Here is a 20,001-nt window from a genome sequence, read left to right as displayed (position 1 = left end):
GAAACGTGCAGTTAACGTCTACCTGTATGAACTCTGCGAAAGAAACGGTTCTGGGGAGCTGGGTTTTTTTTCACCGCGCCAGTGGCTGCTCATGCGCGACACATGCAGACTTCTGCGGCCATTTGAGGAGATCACCAAACTGGTCAGTCGCAGCCATGGCGCCATCAGTGACATGGTACCTTATGCCTTCTTTCTGGAGCGTGCATTGCGTCGTGTCATTGATCAGGCTGTGGAGGAGCAGGAGCGGGAAGATGAGGAAGTCGCAATGCTGGATGAATTCCCAGGGGGGGCTACTCTATCTGAGACAAGTCAACAACAGGAGTCTGATGAGGAGTCAGAGGAGGATGGTGCCGGGGCGGATGAGCAGGAGCAAGAAGAGCATGCTTTAAACCTTTCTGGGATCCCTGTTGTGCGAGGATGGGGAGAGGAGAATGAAGAGGACGACATTATCCTGGATGATGAGCAGGAGCCAGGCCACCACACCGCTTCCACTTTAGTGCAAATGGGGGCCTTCATGCTCCAGTGTTTTAATAGGGACCCCCGTATAAAAAGCATGAGGGTCAAGGACCAGTACTGGGTGGCAACGTACTTAGACCCCCGGTACAAACACAAAATGGCGGAAATGTTACCGCCGTCGCAGAGGGCTGTCAGAATGCAGCACTTCCAGGCCTTGCTTCGAGAAATGCTGCATTCTGCTTTTGCGTGCGCTGGCAGAGGAGCAATTCCCACTCCCAGAGAAGGATTTGCGGGTACCAATCCAACAGCGCCTGCAAGAAGAGGCCGGTTTGAAGATGTGTTGGTGACTTCGGATATGAGGTCATTCTTTCAGCCGACCCATCGACAGGTGTCATCCGGATCCAGCATCAGGGAACGCCTAGACCGTCAGGTGTCCGACTACATTGGGTTAACGGCCGATGTGGACGCTCTGAGGAGTGATGAACCCCTAGACTACTGGGTGGGCAGGCTTGACCTCTGGCCAGAGCTTGCCCAATTTGCAATCGAACTGTTGGCTTGCCCCTCATCCAGTGTCCTGTCCGAAAGGACGTTCAGCGCAGCAGGGGGGATTGTGACCGATAAGCGTACTCGCCTAGCTCACCACAGTGTTAACTACCTCACATTTCTAAAAATGAATGAGGCATGGATCTCGGAGGAATTCAACACATGTGATCAGTAGACCATGTATATGTCTATAAACAATTTTTGGAATCAAGCACACAGACCTTCTTAATTCATTTGGCTCACTTCCCTGACCCAAAAAAGCACACCGTACTATATGCCCCTACCCTCCTCTTTGAAGAGGTTGAGCGGTGTCATATTTCTACTGGGGCTGCTTATTATGAGGGGTTCCCACCATCCCTGTGCTGTGCTGACTTCCTCCTGGGTGTTCTTATTATGAGGGGCTCCCACCATCCCTGTGCTGTGCTGACTTCCTCCTGGGGGTTCTTATTATGAGGGGATCACACCATCCCTGTGCTGTGCTGACTTCCTCCTGGGGCTGCTTACGGTGCTGCTGTCAGCGCTGTATGTCACGGAGCTGCTGTCAGCGCTGTATGTCACGGAGCTGCTGTCAGCGCTGTATGTCACGGAGCTGCTGTCAGCGCTGTATGTCACGGAGCTGCTGTCAGCGCTGTATGTCACGGAGCTGCTGTCAGCGCTGTATGTCACGGAGCTGCTGTCAGCGCTGTATGTCACGGAGCTGCTGTCAGCGCTGTATGTCACGGAGCTGCTGTCAGCGCTGTATGTCACGGAGCTGCTGTCAGCGCTGTATGTCACGGAGCTGCTGTCAGCGCTGTATGTCACGGAGCTGCTGTCAGCGCTGTATGTCACGGAGCTGCTGTCAGCGCTGTATGTCACGGAGCTGCTGTCAGCGCTGTATGTCACGGAGCTGCTGTCAGCGCTGTATGTCACGGAGCTGCTGTCAGCGCTGTATGTCACGGAGCTGCTGTCAGCGCTGTATGTCACGGAGCTGCTGTCAGCGCTGTATGTCACGGAGCTGCTGTCAGCGCTGTATGTCACGGAGCTGCTGTCAGCGCTGTATGTCACGGAGCTGCTGTCAGCGCTGTATGTCACGGAGCTGCTGTCAGCGCTGTATGTCACGGAGCTGCTGTCAGCGCTGTATGTCACGGAGCTGCTGTCAGCGCTGTATGTCACGGAGCTGCTGTCAGCGCTGTATGTCACGGAGCTGCTGTCAGCGCTGTATGTCACGGAGCTGCTGTCAGCGCTGTATGTCACGGTGCTGCTGTCAGCGCTGTATGTCACGGAGCTGCTGTCAGCGCTGTATGTCACGGAGCTGCTGTCAGTGCTGTATGTCACGGAGCTGCTGTCAGCGCTGTATGTCACGGAGCTGCTGTCAGCGCTGTATGTCACGGAGCTGCTGTCAGCGCTGTATGTCACGGTGCTGCTGTCAGCGCTGTATGTCACGGAGCTGCTGTCAGCGCTGTATGTCACGGAGCTGCTGTCAGCGCTGTATGTCACGGAGCTGCTGTCAGCGCTGTATGTCACGGAGCTGCTGTCAGCGCTGTATGTCACGGAGCTGCTGTCAGCGCTGTATGTCACGGTGCTGATGTCAGTGCTCTGTATTACGGTGCTGCTGTCAGTGCTCTGTATCTCCTGCACCCTCTTGTTTGCCTACCCTGGTCCCTGACCTTCCCTCTCCTCCATTGCCTTCATTAGCTCCATAGTCCTGAATTGTCAGAACAATTTCCCAAATAAAAAAAAAATGCTTGTAGTTATCGATCCCAAATTCACCTCATACATGTATTATGCTATTGTCCAGGTGGTGGGACTACGTGCTACCCCCTAATAATTACCCCGTGGCCGCAAATTCGACCTAAAGGTTTGCGAAATTCGCCTCCCATTGAAGTCAATGGAGCCCGCGGCGAACGGTCGTTTTCGCGAACGTTTGTGTCCGTTCGCGTTTCGCGTTCGCGAAACGTCCCGTCGGAAGTTCGTCCATCACTACTGATTTTAATAAGCATACGCTTCCTGAGGACGTTAACAACCTTATCTTACCTTAGGAAGGAGGCAGATCAGGCAGACATGGATCCGGGATGAACCTCCTCTCCCCGGGTCCATTGCTTCTCCTTCAGGCCGGACAGGAAATTAGTCCCGACTGAGACCTGATTGGCCAGAGAGTTCTAAGATTCCCTGACCAATCATGTCTCAGGAACTGTTTCCTGATTGGTTGGTATCTATTCTAGGGTGGGAAAGTCAATGTTATACTGTGAAACAAGTGATTTTTTTATTGCCTCTACATTGTGGATTCTGTAAATAGGTCGGGTGTGGCTCTCATGCGCTGTACTTTTAAATTTTTTTATGAATGCATTTGTATAATTTTATTAGCGGTTAACTGTATATTATCAGGCACCTATGAAGTTTTGTGTAATGTTCTGTGGGTGTATTGGGGTTTAGATCCGCAGTAATCTGAGATGAGCCACCATTGCTATCATTACAGGTTCTCATTCCAGTGAAGTTCAGAGCATTCGGAGAACTGTGAGGAACCTGGAGAAAGTCCAGACAGCGATCAGTAAGATTATCTTATTCCAATCACTGGAACACTTACCCATCAAACCACCTTTCCCCACAGTGTACAAACGGGATGTAGATATCACAAAGCCTCTCTCTGTCTGTTTGTAGAACGATGTATCCAGATATCAAACACATTAGGTGAATTTTAATAACAAAAAAACTGACATTACAGGTCCATGACATGATGGGTCCTCTTCTCTCCTCTGCAGTGGGTGGTTCGTGAATCCTGACATCATGGCTCTGTGACATTACAGGTCCTCTTCTGTCATCAGAAGTTAGTGGGTCCTGACATCATGGGTCTATGACATTACAGTTCCTTCCTCTTCTGTAATCAGCATTGGAGGGGGGTCTTGACCTCATGAGTCTTCTTCTGTCCTCAGCAGTGGGTGGATCCTGATGTGATGGATCTGTGACATGATGGGTCCTTTTCTGCCTTAAACAGTAGGTGGGGGCTGACCTTCTGGGTTCTCTTCTGTCATCAGAAGTGGGTCCTGACATCATGGTTCCTATTCTGTCCTCAGCAGTGGGTGGGATCATTACATGGTGGGTCCTCTTCTGTCCTTAGCAGTGGCTGGGCCCTGACCTCATGTGTTCTCTTTTGTCCTTAGCAGTGGGTGAGTCCTAACCTCATGGTTTCTCTTCTATCCTCCGCAGAGAGTAGGCTCTGATCTTATGGCTCCTCTTTTGTCCTCAGCAGAAAGTGGGTTCTAAGCTCATGGTTCCTCTTCATTCCTCAGCAGTGGGTGGTTCCTGAACTCATGGGTTCTCTTCTGTCCTCAGAAGTAGGTGGGTCCTGATGTCACATACCCATGACATGATGGATCCAATTCAATCCTCAGCAGTGGGTGGGACCTGACGTCATGGTTCCTCTTCTGTCCTCAGCAGAGGGTAGGTTCTAACATTTTGGTTCCTCTTCTGTCCTCAGCAGAGGGTAGGTTCTAACCTCTTGGTTCCTCTTCTGTCCTCAGCAGAGGGTGGGTTCTGACCTCATGGTTCCTAGTCTGTCCTCATCACTGGGTGAATCTTGAATGCTGCAGAGAGCAGACCTTACAATGACAAGGTGTTGCCCTCAGCAGCATGCTCCCGTGAACCCATGGATGGCATACCCACGAAGGGGTAGGACTTTGACACCCTTAGTTCACAGGAAGTGGGTTAAGCGACACTGGACATCATTCAATCTGGAAAACTGTTAAACTATAATTATTACTGCAAGGGAAATATCCAGAGATAAATGCAAAAAACTAATGCGCTCCACCTGGCTATTAATAAATGTGTAGAAAAATGTCTGAAAAAAATGTGTAAACCTAAAAATATATCAGAATACGTGTAAATGTGTGGAAGCCGCCAGCAAAAAAATAGTGATTTCTACACCAAAAGAATAATGTATAAAATGAACAAAATTGCGGCGCTACCTGAAAAAAAACTACTATAATAAAAAAATGAAACACATATAGTGCAACGGTGAATCCACCTCACTAAAGTGATAAATGTGCAATGTTAAGCCGTGAATAATGTTGCATCCGATGAAATAATAAATGTGCATAAATACTCAAAACATCATGCGTGAAATAATAACAGAATACTAAGTATAAAAGTTGCTGAATAAATACTCATAAATGAACAATACAAAAATAAATGAATAGTGCTTCTCTAATAAAGTCCATGCAGCTAATCAGTGAGCATATATCACAGTCCATGCAAAAAATATATATAGTGATCTCCAAATCCGTGACTGTCCACCGACCAACTTCAGTGCCCAACTTCAGTACCACACTTCAGTGCACCACCAGTTTCCCCCAGCCTCTCACCTCAAAAATCTAGTATACAGGCACTGTAAATAACCAGATGTTCACTCGTCCTTAGCAGTCCAGCTTCAATGGTATACCACTGTGCATATATGATTAGTCTTTCCCCAGTATCTTCAAATAGGTGCAATTAACGTTGGTGGTACATAGAGCATAGAGGAAAGACAAGGGGAGGCTCTCATGGGTAGTAATCAATAACAGCGATTTAATAGATAAAATATCCACTTACATTAAAGCAAATGACAGCAAACTTCGTAACACAAAACGAACTTCCGGTCTCGGCCGCGACCGGAAGTGATGAGTGCAACACCAAAGCTCCTTCCCTGACGCGTTGCGTCACGACCTCGTGACTTTTTCAAAGGGTGAAGGGAGAATGGTGTTGACGGAGCATATATGCGGTCAGCGCCGTCGTCATGGCAACCACGGCGGCGCCTCCGCATATGTAAAACGAATCAAATCTTCAATACCATTTATTTTTACTAATAGCTGCCATACTTAGAATAAAAACATATTCTTATCTCAAGACATAAGGACAATATATAAAAATTCCTAAAAAATAAACAGTCATAAATACTAATATATATATATATATAGAGCGACATCTAGTGGTTATAATTCAAATCTGCTCTTCTGATAATCTAAACCTGTTATATATATAAAAATATATAAAAAATGTATATATATATATATATATATATATATATATATATATATATATATATATATATATATATATATATATATATATATATAAAATTCTATAAAAAATATGGTGTATCACTTTTTAATCGATATCGCAAAAATAGAGACCAAATCATATAAAATGAAAAATGAAATAGAATAAAAGGAGTAAAAATACAAAAAATATATGTATAAAAATATATGTATATAAAAAATAGTAAAAAATAATAAAAATATTGTCTCCCCAAATTATTACTACCATCAATTATTAAAAGAGTACCGTCTCAATCTATCAGTAGATATAGAGAATAATAGAATATAATATTATGCATCCTTAGATATTAAATAATGAAAATCATAAAAAACATATTTTAAAATGTATAAGGTGCAATTATATCTCATCAAATACTAAAAAGAGGGCATATTAAAAATTGGAGATAAAACAATTGAGATCAAATTCTACATTGTGACCTAAAGGTGTCAAAGTACGGAGTTCGTGTATCCACCGAGATTCGGCCTGACTAATTTTGATCACCTTGTTATCGCCCCTCTAGTGTGGTTTGTACTTCTGGATACCACAGATAATTAGTGATGAAGGATCTTTTTTATGGAATTTTGCATAATGTCTAGACAAACTATGTTTGTCAAAACCTTTTTTAATGTTCTGTACATGTTCTCTAAGTCTTTTCCATAACTGTCTTTTTGTCCTACCCACATATTGAATGTGGCATGGGCATTCCAAGAGATAAACTACCCCTTCACTATAGCAGGTAATTAAATCATCTATCATATATTCTTTCTGAGTTACTGTGGATACAAACGACTTCTTTTTGTTTTTTTCATTTACATGTCTACACGCGTAGCACCTTTTGCACGGGAAAAAACCTTTTCCTTCAAAAAAAGAAAAAGGCTTTTTGGGAGGATCCAGGACATTCTTGGCCAGATTATCTCTCAAAGTGGGAGCTCTCCTATACACAAACTTTGGTATTTCTGGTAAAATATTTCCAAGATGTCGATCCATTTTAATAATCTCCCAATGTTTTCTTATGATTTTCTCTATCTGTTTGTGCTGAATGTTATAATCCATAATGATGGATACCATATCTTGTTTTTCTGAATTAATGATATTATCCTGTATTAATTTCTCTCTATCTAGTAGTGCCACGCTTCTTATTTGATCCTCAATAAAATCCGTATGGTACCCCTTTTGGATAAATCTATCACCAATCAGTTTAGCTTGCTCAAGAAACATTGATTCATTAGAACAGTTACGTCTTAATCTAATCAATTGCCCTCTAGGTATATTATCAAGCCATCTATGATGATGGCAACTGTCCAGGGGTAGGTAACTGACCTGACCAAAAATATGCCCAAACAAGTTACATTGTATAAAAGATACATTGATGACCTTATTTTAATCTGGTCAGGTGATAAAGAAAGTCTAAATGACTTCTGTTTTTATCTTAATACGAACGATAAAAATATTAAATTGGTATGGAAGATTAACGAAGAAAAAATAACCTTTTTATATTTAGTGATTGAGAAGAAAGAAAACTCACTGAATACTTTTACCCATTTTAAAACAGTAGACAGAAACAGTTACCTACCCCTGGACAGTTGCCATCATCATAGATGGCTTGATAATATACCTAGAGGGCAATTGATTAGATTAAGACGTAACTGTTCTAATGAATCAATGTTTCTTGAGCAAGCTAAACTGATTGGTGATAGATTTATCCAAAAGGGGTACCATACGGATTTTATTGAGGATCAAATAAGAAGTGTGGCACTAATAGATAGAGAGAAATTAATACAGGATAAGATTACGAATGCAGAAAAACAAGATATGGTATCCATTATTATGGATTATAATATTCAGCACAAACAGATAGAGAAAATCATAAGAAAACATTGGGAGATTATTAAAATGGATGGACATCTTGGAAATATTTTACCAGAAATACCAAAGTTTGTGTATAGGAGAGCTCCCACTTTGAGAGATAATCTGGCCAAGAATGTCCTGGATCCTCCCAAAAAGCCTTTTTCTTTTTTTGAAGGAAAAGGTTTTTTCCCGTGCAAAAGGTGCTACGCGTGTAGACATGTAAATGAAAAAACCAAAAAGAAGTCGTTTGTATCCACAGTAACTCAGAAAGAATATATGATAGATGATTTAATTACCTGCTATAGTGAAGGGGTAGTTTATCTCTTGGAATGCCCATGCCACATTCAATATGTGGGTAGGACAAAAAGACAGTTATGGAAAAGACTTAGAGAACATGTACAGAACATTAAAAAAGGTTTCGACAAACATAGTTTGTCTAGACATTATGCAAAATTCCATAAAAAAGATCCTTCATCACTAATTATCTGTGGTATCCAGAAGTACAAACCACACTGGAGGGGCGATAACAAGGTGATCAAAATTAGTCAGGCCGAATCTCGGTGGATACACGAACTCCGTACTTTGACACCTTTAGGTCACAATGTAGAATTTGACCTCAATTGTTTTATCTCCAATTTTTAATAAGCCTTCTTTTTAGTATTTGATGAGATATAATTGCACCTTATACAATTTAAAATATGTTTTTTATGATTTTCATTATTTAATATCTAAGGATGCATAATATTATATTCTATTATTCTCTATACCTACTGATAGATTGAGACGGTACTCTTTTAATAATTGATGGTAGTAATAATTTGGGGAGACAATATTTTTATTATTTTTTACTATTTTTTATATACATATATTTTTATACATATATTTTTTGTATTTTTACTCCTTTTATTCTATTTCATTTTTCATTTTATATGATTTGGTCTCTATTTTTTCGATATCGATTAAAAAGTGATACACCATATTTTTTATAGAATTTTATATATATATATATACATTTTTTATATATTTTTATATATATAACAGGTTTAGATTATCAGAAGAGCAGATTTGAATTATAACCACTAGATGTCGCTCTATATATATATATATTAGTATTTATGACTGTTTATTTTTTAGGAATTTTTATATATTGTCCTTATGTCTTGAGATAAGAATATGTTTTTATTCTAAGTATGGCAGCTATTAGTAAAAATAAATGGTATTGAAGATTTGATTCGTTTTACATATGCGGAGGCGCCGCCGTGGTTGCCATGACGACGGCGCTGACCGCATATATGCTCCGTCAACACCATTCTCCCTTCACCCTTTGAAAAAGTCACGAGGTCGTGACGCAACGCGTCAGGGAAGGAGCTTTGGTGTTGCACTCATCACTTCCGGTCGCGGCCGAGACCGGAAGTTCGTTTTGTGTTACGAAGTTTGCTGTCATTTGCTTTAATGTAAGTGGATATTTTATCTATTAAATCGCTGTTATTGATTACTACCCATGAGAGCCTCCCCTTGTCTTTCCTCTATGCTCTATGTACCACCAACGTTAATTGCACCTATTTGAAGATACTGGGGAAAGACTAATCATATATGCACAGTGGTATACCATTGAAGCTGGACTGCTAAGGACGAGTGAACATCTGGTTATTTACAGTGCCTGTATACTAGATTTTTGAGGTGAGAGGCTGGGGGAAACTGGTGGTGCACTGAAGTGGGGCACTGAAGTTGGGCACTGAAGTTGGTCGGTGGACAGTCACGGATTTGGAGATCACTATATATATTTTTTACATGGACTGTGATATATGCTCACTGATTAGCTGCATGGACTTTATTAGAGAAGCACTATTCATTTATTTTTGTATTGTTCATTTATGAGTATTTATTCAGCAACTTTTATACTTAGTATTCTGTTATTATTTCACGCATAATGTTTTGAGTATTTATGCACATTTATTATTTCATCGGATGCAACATTATTCACGGCTTAACATTGCACATTTATCACTTTAGTGAGGTGGATTCACCGTTGCACTATATGTGTTTCATTTTTTTATTATAGTCGTTTTTTTCAGGTAGCGCCGCAATTTTGTTCATTTTATAAAATATCCAGAGATGCTTTTTTATTTTATTTTATTTTTGATATTAAACTAGAGTTGGGCTTGAAGCAGACCTTTTATCAAATAGGATTTCTACTGCCTGGTCCTCCATGTTCCATAAATGGTAACAGTCCTGAAACATTGTATTACGTATAGAAACCGCTTCTTCAGAATCATGATATGGTCACATGACTAAATGCCTAGGATCAAAGTTCAAACTGGAGGATTTTTCTCTTTAGCAGAAACCATGTGAACCCAAAAGAGATGGGTAATGTAGTGGGTGCATCTTAAACGAATGTATGTAGAGTAAGAGAGGCATATAATGATAAACCTGATCATACTAATTGATGTTGGTTTTCCTCTCTTTCTCAGATTTCGACGAGAATCCTAATTTACCATATGAAGTCATGGGTAATTATTTCATGCTCAATGTACTGTATATTAGAATGAATAGATAGATACAATTTATTGTTATTATATAGGATTTATATAGCCAGCAGCAATAGAAAAATCACAAGCTTTGATATAATCAGTAAGGATGAGCCGAACATCCTCCAGGTTCGATTCACACCAGAATTTGCTAACAGGCAACAAATTCGGACGAACACCATTAAAGTCTATAGGACACGCACATGAAAAAACAAAAGTGCTCATTTTAAAGTCTTATATGCAAGTTATTGTCATAAATAGTGTTTGGGGACCTGGGTCCTGCACCAGGGGACATGTATAAATTTTTTTTGGAAGCAGTGAGTTTAATAATGCTTAAAGTGAAACAATAAAAATGAAATATTCCTTTAAATATTGTGCCTGGGGGGTGTCTATAGTGTGTCTGTAAAGTGCCACATTTTTTCCATGTTTAGAACTGTCCCACAGCAAAATTACATTTCTAAAGGAAAAATTGTCATTTAAAACTGATTGCGGCTGTAATGAATTGTCGGGTCACGGCAATATAGATAACATTCATTGAAAAAAATGGCATGGGTCCCCCCCCCAGTCAATTACCAGGCCCTTCAGGTCTGGTATGGATATTAAGGGGAACAAATAAATAAAAAAAGGAGTAGGGGTCCCCCCCCAAAATCCATACCACACAATTATCCAAACACGCAACCTGGCAGGCTGCAGGAAAAGAGGGGGGAAGGAGAGAGCGCCCCTCCTGAACCATACCAGGCCACGTGCCCTCAACATAGGGGGGGGCTTTGGAGTCACCCCCAAAGCACCTTGTCTCCATGACGATGGGGACAAGGGCCTCCTCCACAAAACCCTTGCTCGGTGGTTGTGGGGGTCTGCGGGTGGGGGGCTTATCAGAATCTGAAAGCTCCCCTTTAACAAGGGGACCCCCAGATCCGCCCCCCCCCCCCCCATGTGAATTGGTAACGGGTACATTGTACCCCTACCATTTCACAAAAAAAGTGTCAAAAGTAGTAAAAATGACAAGAGCCACTTTGGAACAAAAAATCGAAATGTCCCGCTATATAAATCCATCTCACGCCGCCCGACGGACCAAAAAAAGAAAAATGAAACTGCAACAGCTCCACCTCCATGCTCACTGCACACTTCTTCTCGATGACAGCTCTTATAAAGATGAGGTGGGGCCACCCGGTGACATAAACAGGTGACCCCACCCCCCCTGATACCACGTGACATCAGAGGAAGGTGGGGTCACCCATTTATGTCACCGGATGGCCCCGCCCTCAGCTATATAACAGCTGTTATGGAGAAGAAGCTTCACTCAGCGGGAGCCTCCCATGGAGGCGGAGCTTGTGAGTTTTTTTTTCTTTTTTTGGTCCGTCGGGTGGCGTGAGATGGGTTTATATTGCAGGACATTTTTAATTTTTGGATTTTTTAATAAAGGACTTGTCCCAAAATGGCTCTTGTCATTTTTACTATTTTTTGGTGAAATGGTAGGAGTACAATGTACCCATTACCAATTCACATAGGGGGGTAGGCTGGGATCTGGGGGTCCCCTTGTTAAAGGGGGCTTCCAGATTCCGATAAGCCCCCTCACCCACAGACCCACACAACCACTGGGCAAGGGTCGTGGGAATGAGGCCAGCGGAGCTGTTGCAGTTTTTTTTTTGTTCGGCTTGTCGGGCAGCGTGAGATGGATTTACATTGTGGGACATTTTTATTTATTTATTTTGTTAATAATTACAACAGGGGGACCATTGTTGGGGGTCTGGTATGTATATATATATTTTTTTTTGGTGCAGGGTTCCCCTTAATATCCATACCAGACCTGAAGGGCCTGGTAATGGACTGGGGGAGGAACCATTTTTCAATGAGTTTTATATATATTGCCAAGACCTGGCAATTCATTACAGCCGCGATCAGTTTTAAATGACATTTTTTCCTTTAGAAATGTAATTTTTCTGTGGTATTGTTCTAAACACGGGAAAAATGCACCACTTTACAGGCATACTATAGACACCCCCAGACAGATATTTAAAGGAATATTTAATTTTGATTGTTTCACGTTAAGCATTAAAATCATCACTGCTCCTGAAAAAACTGAAGTTTTTAAAACTTTTCTTTGCATTTCATATCCCTTGGGGCAGGACCCGGGTCCCCAAACACTTTTTATGACAATAACTTGTATATAAGCTTTTAAAATGAGCACTTTTGGTTTTTCATGTTCGTGTCCCATAGACTTTAACGGGGTTTCCGCGGCTTTCAAATTTGCCGTGAACACCGCAAAATCTTCGCTGTTCAGTGATCAGGCTCATCCCTAATAATCAGAGAAATGTCAAATGGCAGGTAGGTTAGGGATGCAGATCATGTCTGACTATCCATGGAGTGATCTGCATCCCTAACCTACCTGCCATTTGGATGACACTTCTCTGATTATATCAAGGCTTGTGATTTTTCTCTTGCTGGTGAGTTTGAACCCTTAGGGGTGAGTGACCCACGTGGTGAAGATCTTGGTGTACGGTGCACACTTTATTATCAGCTAGGATCACCATCTACTCTCCAAACTTTAACCCCCTTATGCCATTCAAATGTTTCTCATATGCTTTAACATATGAATACAGGTCAAGATATGGATTGACAGGAGTGCTACTGTAGTATTGGAAGGTGCTTTTTTTCAATGCTTCTGGACTAGATACTATTAGTTTATTAGGTTTTATACATTATTTTAGTGGCTGCTTTTTTATGTTAACGATCATTTTAATTGATTGTTGGTTATTCGCCTGTTTTAACTCAATACTAACAGAGCACTGAGTTGGTGTAAGTAGGTCCATAGATACATTCAGTTTATTACTAGGATTTATATAGCGCCAACAGTTTAGGCAACCATTTACCACGTGAGGGCAGACAGTACAGTTAAGATACATTTCAATACAGGAGAAATCAGAGGGCCCTGCTCATTAGAGCTTACAATCTAGGAGGGAGAGTCAAGTGATACAAAAAGGTAATAACTGTGGGGGATGAACAGACGGAGAAAATAAAAGTACAATTGTTAGGTGTGGGCAGGATAGGCTTCTGTAAAGAGGAAGGTTTTCAGGGATTGTCTAAAAGCAAACAGAATAAGGCTCCATGCACACTGAAGCTGATAAACTGCAGTTTATTGGAGTTTGGGCGTTTTTTGTAAAAGCCCATAAACTCCACTCTATGTTAGCCTATGTGTCCATGCACACATGGACGTTTTTCAGCTTTAATGAGCAGTGGAGTTTATGGGCTTTTTTCTGAACGCCAGAAATTCGCGTTTAAAGTGCCGTTTTTCAGCGCCAAAAAACGACAAACGCCGATAAACGCTCATAAACGCTTGTAAACGCTCATAAACGCTCGTTCATTAGTGTTCGGCATTCTATTATTTAATGCATTGTGGGATTTTTGGAATGTCCTCTGTGTATTTTTATAAAAAACGCCCATTAATGCTAACGCTGTAAAACGCTCATAAACGCTCATAAACGCTAGTATAAAACGCTGTTAAAAGCAGGTTTTTAAACCAGCGTTTTGTGCAATCTGGCGTCCAGAAATAGCTTTTTTGAGCTTCAGTGTGCATGGAGCCTAAGAGATAATCGGACAGATTGGAGTAGGGAGTTCCATAGAATGGGATGCTTTGGAAAAGTCCTGGGGACGAGCGCATGGGAGGAGGTGATGGGGCAGCTTGAGGGCAGGAGGTCTTGGGAGGAATGAAGAGAACGATTAGGTTGGTATTTTGAGAGTAGGTTAGGGATGTACCTGGGGGCAGAGTTGTGGATGGCTTTGTAAGTTGTTGTTAGTATTTTAAATTGAATTTGTTGGGTCAGCGGGAGTCAGTAGAGGGATTGACAGAGAGGAGTAGCGAACACAGAGTGGTTGGCAGGTTAGATTTGCAGTAGTCGAGGCAAGAGATGACCAGGGAGGAAAATAGGAGCTTATTAAAGGGGGCTCCCGGATTCCGATAAGCCCCCCGCCCGCAGACCTCAACAACCAACGGCCAGGGTTGTGGGAAAGAGGCCCTTGTCCTCATCAACATGGGGACAGGGTGATTTGGGGTGGGGGGCCACAGGGCTCCCCCTTCCACAAAGCACCCATCCCCATGTTGAGGGCATGCGGCCTGGTACGGTTCAGGAGGGGGGGCACTCGCTTGTCCCCACCCCCTTTCCTAACCGGGGCTGCGCGCTCAGATAAGGGTCTGGTATGGACTTTGGGGGACCCCCACACTTTGGGGGCCCCATGCAGTTTTTCCAGTATAGGGGGTTCCCCTTAAAATCCATACCAGGCGACGGGGCTCACAAGGTGTCAACCTAGCTGATGAAATCGACGAGATTGACTTCCTTCTCTAGTCCCGTCGTACCTGGAGTCACGTTCAAAATGAACAGACTTTAGTCCGTATGGGGGCAAGTCTGTTTATTTTGAAAGTCCATCGGAACTCTGCCGGAAGTCTGTCGGAACTCTGCTGGAAGTCCGTCGGAACTCCGCTGGAAGTCCGTCGGAACTCCGCTGGAAGTCCGTCGGAACTCCGCCGGAAGTCCGTCAGACCTAGTCCACAAGGCCAAGTCTGCCGGAAAGTCCGATCGTGTGTACGCTGCATAACCTCACACACTTACAGGGTGGCTGGGAGCCTGAGAGGCCGGGAGTGTGGATGTAGCAAGTCTATGGAGGAACAAAGGTCCTCCTGTAAATGCTGGGGCAAGCACTTTATTGGTTGTTAAGACACTAGCAGCCCTAGCAACCAATGACTGTATACTGACAATGTAACCGGAGGAACCTGCACTGGGGACCAGGAAGGGTGGATGTTGCATAGAAATAAAGACTGTAGGAATGTGAGGGACCGCTAACCCCTAGATATAATCTTGTAGTAGCTTGTAGTTTGGAGACCTCTGGTATAAAAGGAGGCCAGCTCTCTCCTAACATTTTGTGTATTTCAGCTTCTTTTTCCAGCGACATTCAGAGGATTTTGGGATTTATGGGGAAAATGGCAGAAGAGCTCTATAAAAGTAAGTTTATCTTAAATTATTTCATCCAAAAATATTCCAAGGGTCCACAATACATCTACTGATGGCCGCACCTTTGTAAGTCCAGATAAAGATTAAAACCTCAATAATTTATACTAGAGTTATAATTGTACGTTTTACATCACAAAAAGGATCAGAAAAAATTTCCAAAAATATTTCACCTCAAAATGATATGTGGAGCCCTGTATCAGGGGGGTTGTGTGGGGTGATCCTCACCTTGGAACAAGTCCATCCCAATGTTGTAACTCCAGTGTAAAGGGAAGCTGAGCCTCCTCTAAGTGGGAGTTCCAGTTACTTTCCTGGGTTCTTTTTTTTTTTTTTTATTCTTTATTTTAAAGATGTGACACAGATACCAGCAATAAGACAACTTCACATTACATATAAACACTGCACATAGGCTATGGTAAGCTTATCCAGTAAATCAACTATACAAAATAAGAGCAGGTAAGCGAATGAGGCCATGTAGTCTGGCCCATATCACTAGTTGAAGTCTAATACAGGGTGGATAGAAGCTTCTGTGCCCATCACTTTTTGTGTTTTCATTGAAAAAGTAGAGATGGAAACGAAAGAGAAAGATAAGAAAGAAAGAGAGAGAGGGAAAAAAAAAGAGAAAAAAAAAAGGGCTAAAAAGAGGTGGGGGGGGGGGGGGGAGACAGACAGGTTGGGGGTCACCCCCGGGGAGTCAAGATCAATAGTACTGGACAGGCGGTGGGGATTCTAGGTAGTGGGTCCTAGAGCGTATTGGTGGAACTCGTCAGAGAAGCGAAAGAGATCCCAGTGGAACCATCTGGACTTATGTTCCTCTGACTTATCCCGCAAGGCAGAGGTCATGTCTTCCATTCGCTCAATATCCTTCACTCTCGCGAACCATTGGGCCAACGTTGGCGCAGACTGTTGTTTCCATAGGGGTGGGATGCCTGCCCGTGCAGCATTAAGGAGATGTTTGAGAAGGGATTTATGATAACGTTTCCTTGATAGGGGGGTAAGGTTGAGGAGGACCGCAGCTGGGTTATCATGTAGGGAGATGTCTGTGAGTTTCTGTATGAGCTTGAGCACTGGCTGCCAGAAAGTTTGAAGCACAGGGCAATCCCAGAAAATATGTAAGAGGGTACCTGAGTGTAGGCCACACCGCCAGCAACGGTCAGTTTGCAGAGGGAATATCTTAGCCAGCACAGAAGGGGTTCTGTACCAACGCGTCACTATTTTATACGTAGTCTCTTGATATTTACTGCATAGGGAAGATTTTTGTGCGAAAAAGAGAATACGATCCTTTTGGGGTTCTGTAAAGGTGACTTGCAGGTCCCTCTCCCATTTTGCTAAGAATGGGGGGTCTTCAGTGGCGTGAAGGTCTAGTAAGGATTTGTAGGAGGTTGACAAGGACCTCCGAATCGGTCCCTCACCCAAACATGATTCCTCAAAAGGGTGGAGCTTTCTGCTGAAATGGGTTGGTTTAGGCAGAGAACCGAGGAAGTGAGATAGTTGGTTAATCTTCCAGCGATCTAATGAGGAAGGGGTGAGCCCACCGAGCAAATTCTCCGCAGTGAGCCATCCGGAAGAACCCACTAGCGAAGAGGCTCTCATGAGTCCCTGCGGGGCCCGCAAGAGAAAAAATGGGTCAGTGAGGCCAGGTATAAAGTCCGGGTGCCCGATAAGTGGCGTCATTGGGGATGGAAAATCTCTTAGTGAAGATAGACGGAAGAACCTTTTCATTCCATAAGAGTTGGTCCAATCAGTGGATGAGTAGTCAAGTGGGTGGCAGAAGTTTTCCCTGCCCAAGGTAGACCTTCGAGTGGGGCACGAGCCGCCTCTCATTCCAGCGACACCCAGAGTTTCGAGTTGCTGTGCCGACACCAGTCCACCACCCTGGTCATATGTGCTGCCGTGTAGTATAGAGCAGGATCCGGAAATCCGAGTCCGCCCTTGGTCTTTGGTCGTAGTAGCAATGCTCTGCCAAGACGTGGGCGTTTACCGCGCCAGATGAATCTGATAAATATTGAGCGCACAGCGTGAAAGAACGTCTGAGGTATCTTGATGGGCAGAGCCTGCAATAAGTACAGAAGTCTGGGCATTGTATTCATTTTCAGTACATTACAACGGCCGAACCAGGAAAGGGCCAGCGAGTCCCACTTTTTAAGGTCAGCAGTGAGCGTAGACAAGAGGGGCTTGTAGTTAAGGGTAAAAACCTCATGCAAATTTGCAGGAATTTTTGTACCCAGGTATTTAATTGAGTGAGTAGCCCATTTGAGCGGGAAAAAGGGGCGTAGATTGGAGATGGTAGAGTCTGCTATGGAAATATTCAGGGCTTCTGATTTTTGTAGATTAACTTTAAAATTAGAGAGGGTGCCGTAGCGCCTTATCTCTTGTAACAGGGAGGGTAAGGGAGGTAAGGGGCTCAGAAATGTAAAATAGAAGGTCATCCGCATATGCAGCAACTTTGTGTTGAGATTTGCCTGATTGAATGCCTCTAATGGACTGATTGCCTCAGATATGGTGTAAAAAAGGTTCCAGGGAAAGGACGAATAGCATTGGGGACAGGGGGCAGCCCTGTCTGGTGCCATTCGAGATAGGAAAAGGGCAGGAATCATATCCATTTACTCTGACTGTTGCTGTGGGATTATCATAGATGGCCGATATCCATGACAAAATGGGATCTGGCATTCCTATGAATTTAAGTGTCTCCTGGAGAAAAGACCAGTCCACCCTGTCAAAGGCCTTCTCAGCGTCTGTGGATAGAAGCAGCAGGGGCACCTGGGATTGTTTTGCTTTTTCTATAATATTTAGTGTCCGAATGGTGTTATCTCTAGCCTCTCTAGTCTGGATAAAACCGACTTGGTCTGGTACAATGAGGCGCGGTAATAAGGCATTCATCCTAGAGGCAAGGATTTTAGTGAATAGTTTCAGATCACAGTTCAGAAGTGAAATAGGCCTATAACTGGCGCATAGTAGTGGGTCCTTGTCTGGTTTAGGGATCACAGATATAGAGGCACGTAGCATGCCTGTAGGGAGGCTGTGACCTTCGTTCACCGCATTGAAGGCCGCAAGAAAGAAAGGCGCCAGAGAGTCCTGGTACATTTTGTAGTAAAGGGGGGTGAATCCGTCAGGTCCGGGGGCCTTACCGGCCTGAGTGTCTGCTATGGCGGATGTGAACTCCTCCGTAGTAATGGGCTTAGACAGTTCTTCTCGCTCCTCTATTGTCAATGTAGGGAGGTCAGTTTCTTGAAGGTAATTGCGGATATCTGAAGCGTTTTGGGGCCTCGGTCGGGAGGTGGACAGTGGGTCCAAATTATATAAATTGGAGTAAAAGGCGCGGAAAGTATCCGCTAGTTCTGGGGAAGAATGGATTTTGGAGCCCGATGATGAAAGAAGAGCGGGAACGTACGTCTGAGAACGCTTGGCACGTAAAGCATTGGCCAGAAGATGGCCACATTTGTCACCATATTCATAGAATGAACGACGGGCTTTCAATAGTACATGTTTCGCCTCGTACATGGAATGATCTCGAATAGCCTCCCGGAGCCGGGCCAGTTCCACCTCCGTGCCATTATCTGGTTGAGTCTTGTGTTGACGTTCCAATGGACGGGAGAGTAAAAGGTGTAGTCCCGCTCTTGTGGATGGACTATTCTCCAGATGTCGACTAGCTGATGTGAGTGTAGAAGATCTTTGAGGAGAAGTCAAGTTCCCCGTGGAAGGGAAGACAAGTTCGAGGAGGAGTCTTTGTGTGGGTCCAAAGTCAAGTTAAAGTCACCTCCTAGGACAAGGGTTCCCTCCAGGAAGGAGTCGAGGGTGGACAAAAAAACCTCAAGGGTGGGAAGTGGGTTAGAGTTCGGGAGGTATATGTTCGCAAGAGTGAAGGTCTGGGAATAAATTTTCCCCTTTAGCAGCAGGAATCTGCCCCCTTGGTCGCGGTACTCGTCAATATATTGCCAATGGAGGGACTTAGAAATGAGTATGCTCGTCCCTTTAGACTTAGAGGATGAGGATGGACTATGATAAGCCGTCGGGAAGTGTTTGTTTGTTAGTTTGGAGATCTTATCTGCCCTAAAATGAGTCTCTTGGAGAAATGCAATGTGCACCCTCTGCCTCCATAGCTCGGCAAGACAACTGGTGCGTTTCTCTGGAGAGTTCAATCCCTTAATGTTCCATGAGAGGAACTTGACAGTCATGTTGCCCCCCTTTATGCCTACTCGCCCTGACTCCCGGGGTGTAATAGAGAGAGGGGGAGAGAGGGAAAAAAAAGGGTGAAGAAGTGAAGAAGAGTAAAGGTTAAAAAGATCTAGTCAGGAAGGTAGGCTCCGCAGAGAGAAACTACTGCCACCAGGACAGAGCGTGCCTAGTGTGGGGAGTGGTAAGGCACAGCTAAGTTCTGGGCCCCGGTCATTGGATCCCCCGCAGCCATCATAACCGTACGTAGTAAGGCACTAAAGTAACCCGGGAGGGGAAGAAAAAAAAAAAAAGGGAAGAATAATATCGACATGGTGAAGACAGATCCACAAGCCACTACCACACAGTAGTTGCATCAGCAGCAAACTGGGAATCCCCATGGGATTAGCACTGATCCAATGCAC

The 20,001-nt window shown here is 43.6% G+C and overlaps 1 protein-coding gene across 1 annotated transcript in view; it reads left to right on the top strand.

The window, feature by feature from the left end:
- LOC143961736 (asialoglycoprotein receptor 2-like) overlaps positions 1 to 20,001 on the top strand; it is a 59,798-nt gene that overhangs the window by 19,157 nt on the left and 20,640 nt on the right. The window contains exons 4-6 of the mRNA XM_077471077.1: positions 3,455 to 3,526; positions 10,368 to 10,406; positions 15,350 to 15,418. Of these exons, the coding sequence (XP_077327203.1) occupies positions 3,455 to 3,526; positions 10,368 to 10,406; positions 15,350 to 15,418 (180 nt within the window). The remainder of the gene's footprint in view (positions 1 to 3,454; positions 3,527 to 10,367; positions 10,407 to 15,349; positions 15,419 to 20,001) is intronic.

Source organism: Lithobates pipiens, unplaced genomic scaffold, assembly GCF_037356315.1.
Source record: "Lithobates pipiens isolate NorthernLeopardFrog02 unplaced genomic scaffold, aLitPip1_a1.2 Scaffold_8, whole genome shotgun sequence".
NCBI lineage: Eukaryota > Metazoa > Chordata > Amphibia > Anura > Ranidae > Lithobates > Lithobates pipiens.
Note: the sequence above shows the minus strand (reverse complement) of the source record. Positions and strands in the feature narration are given on the sequence as shown.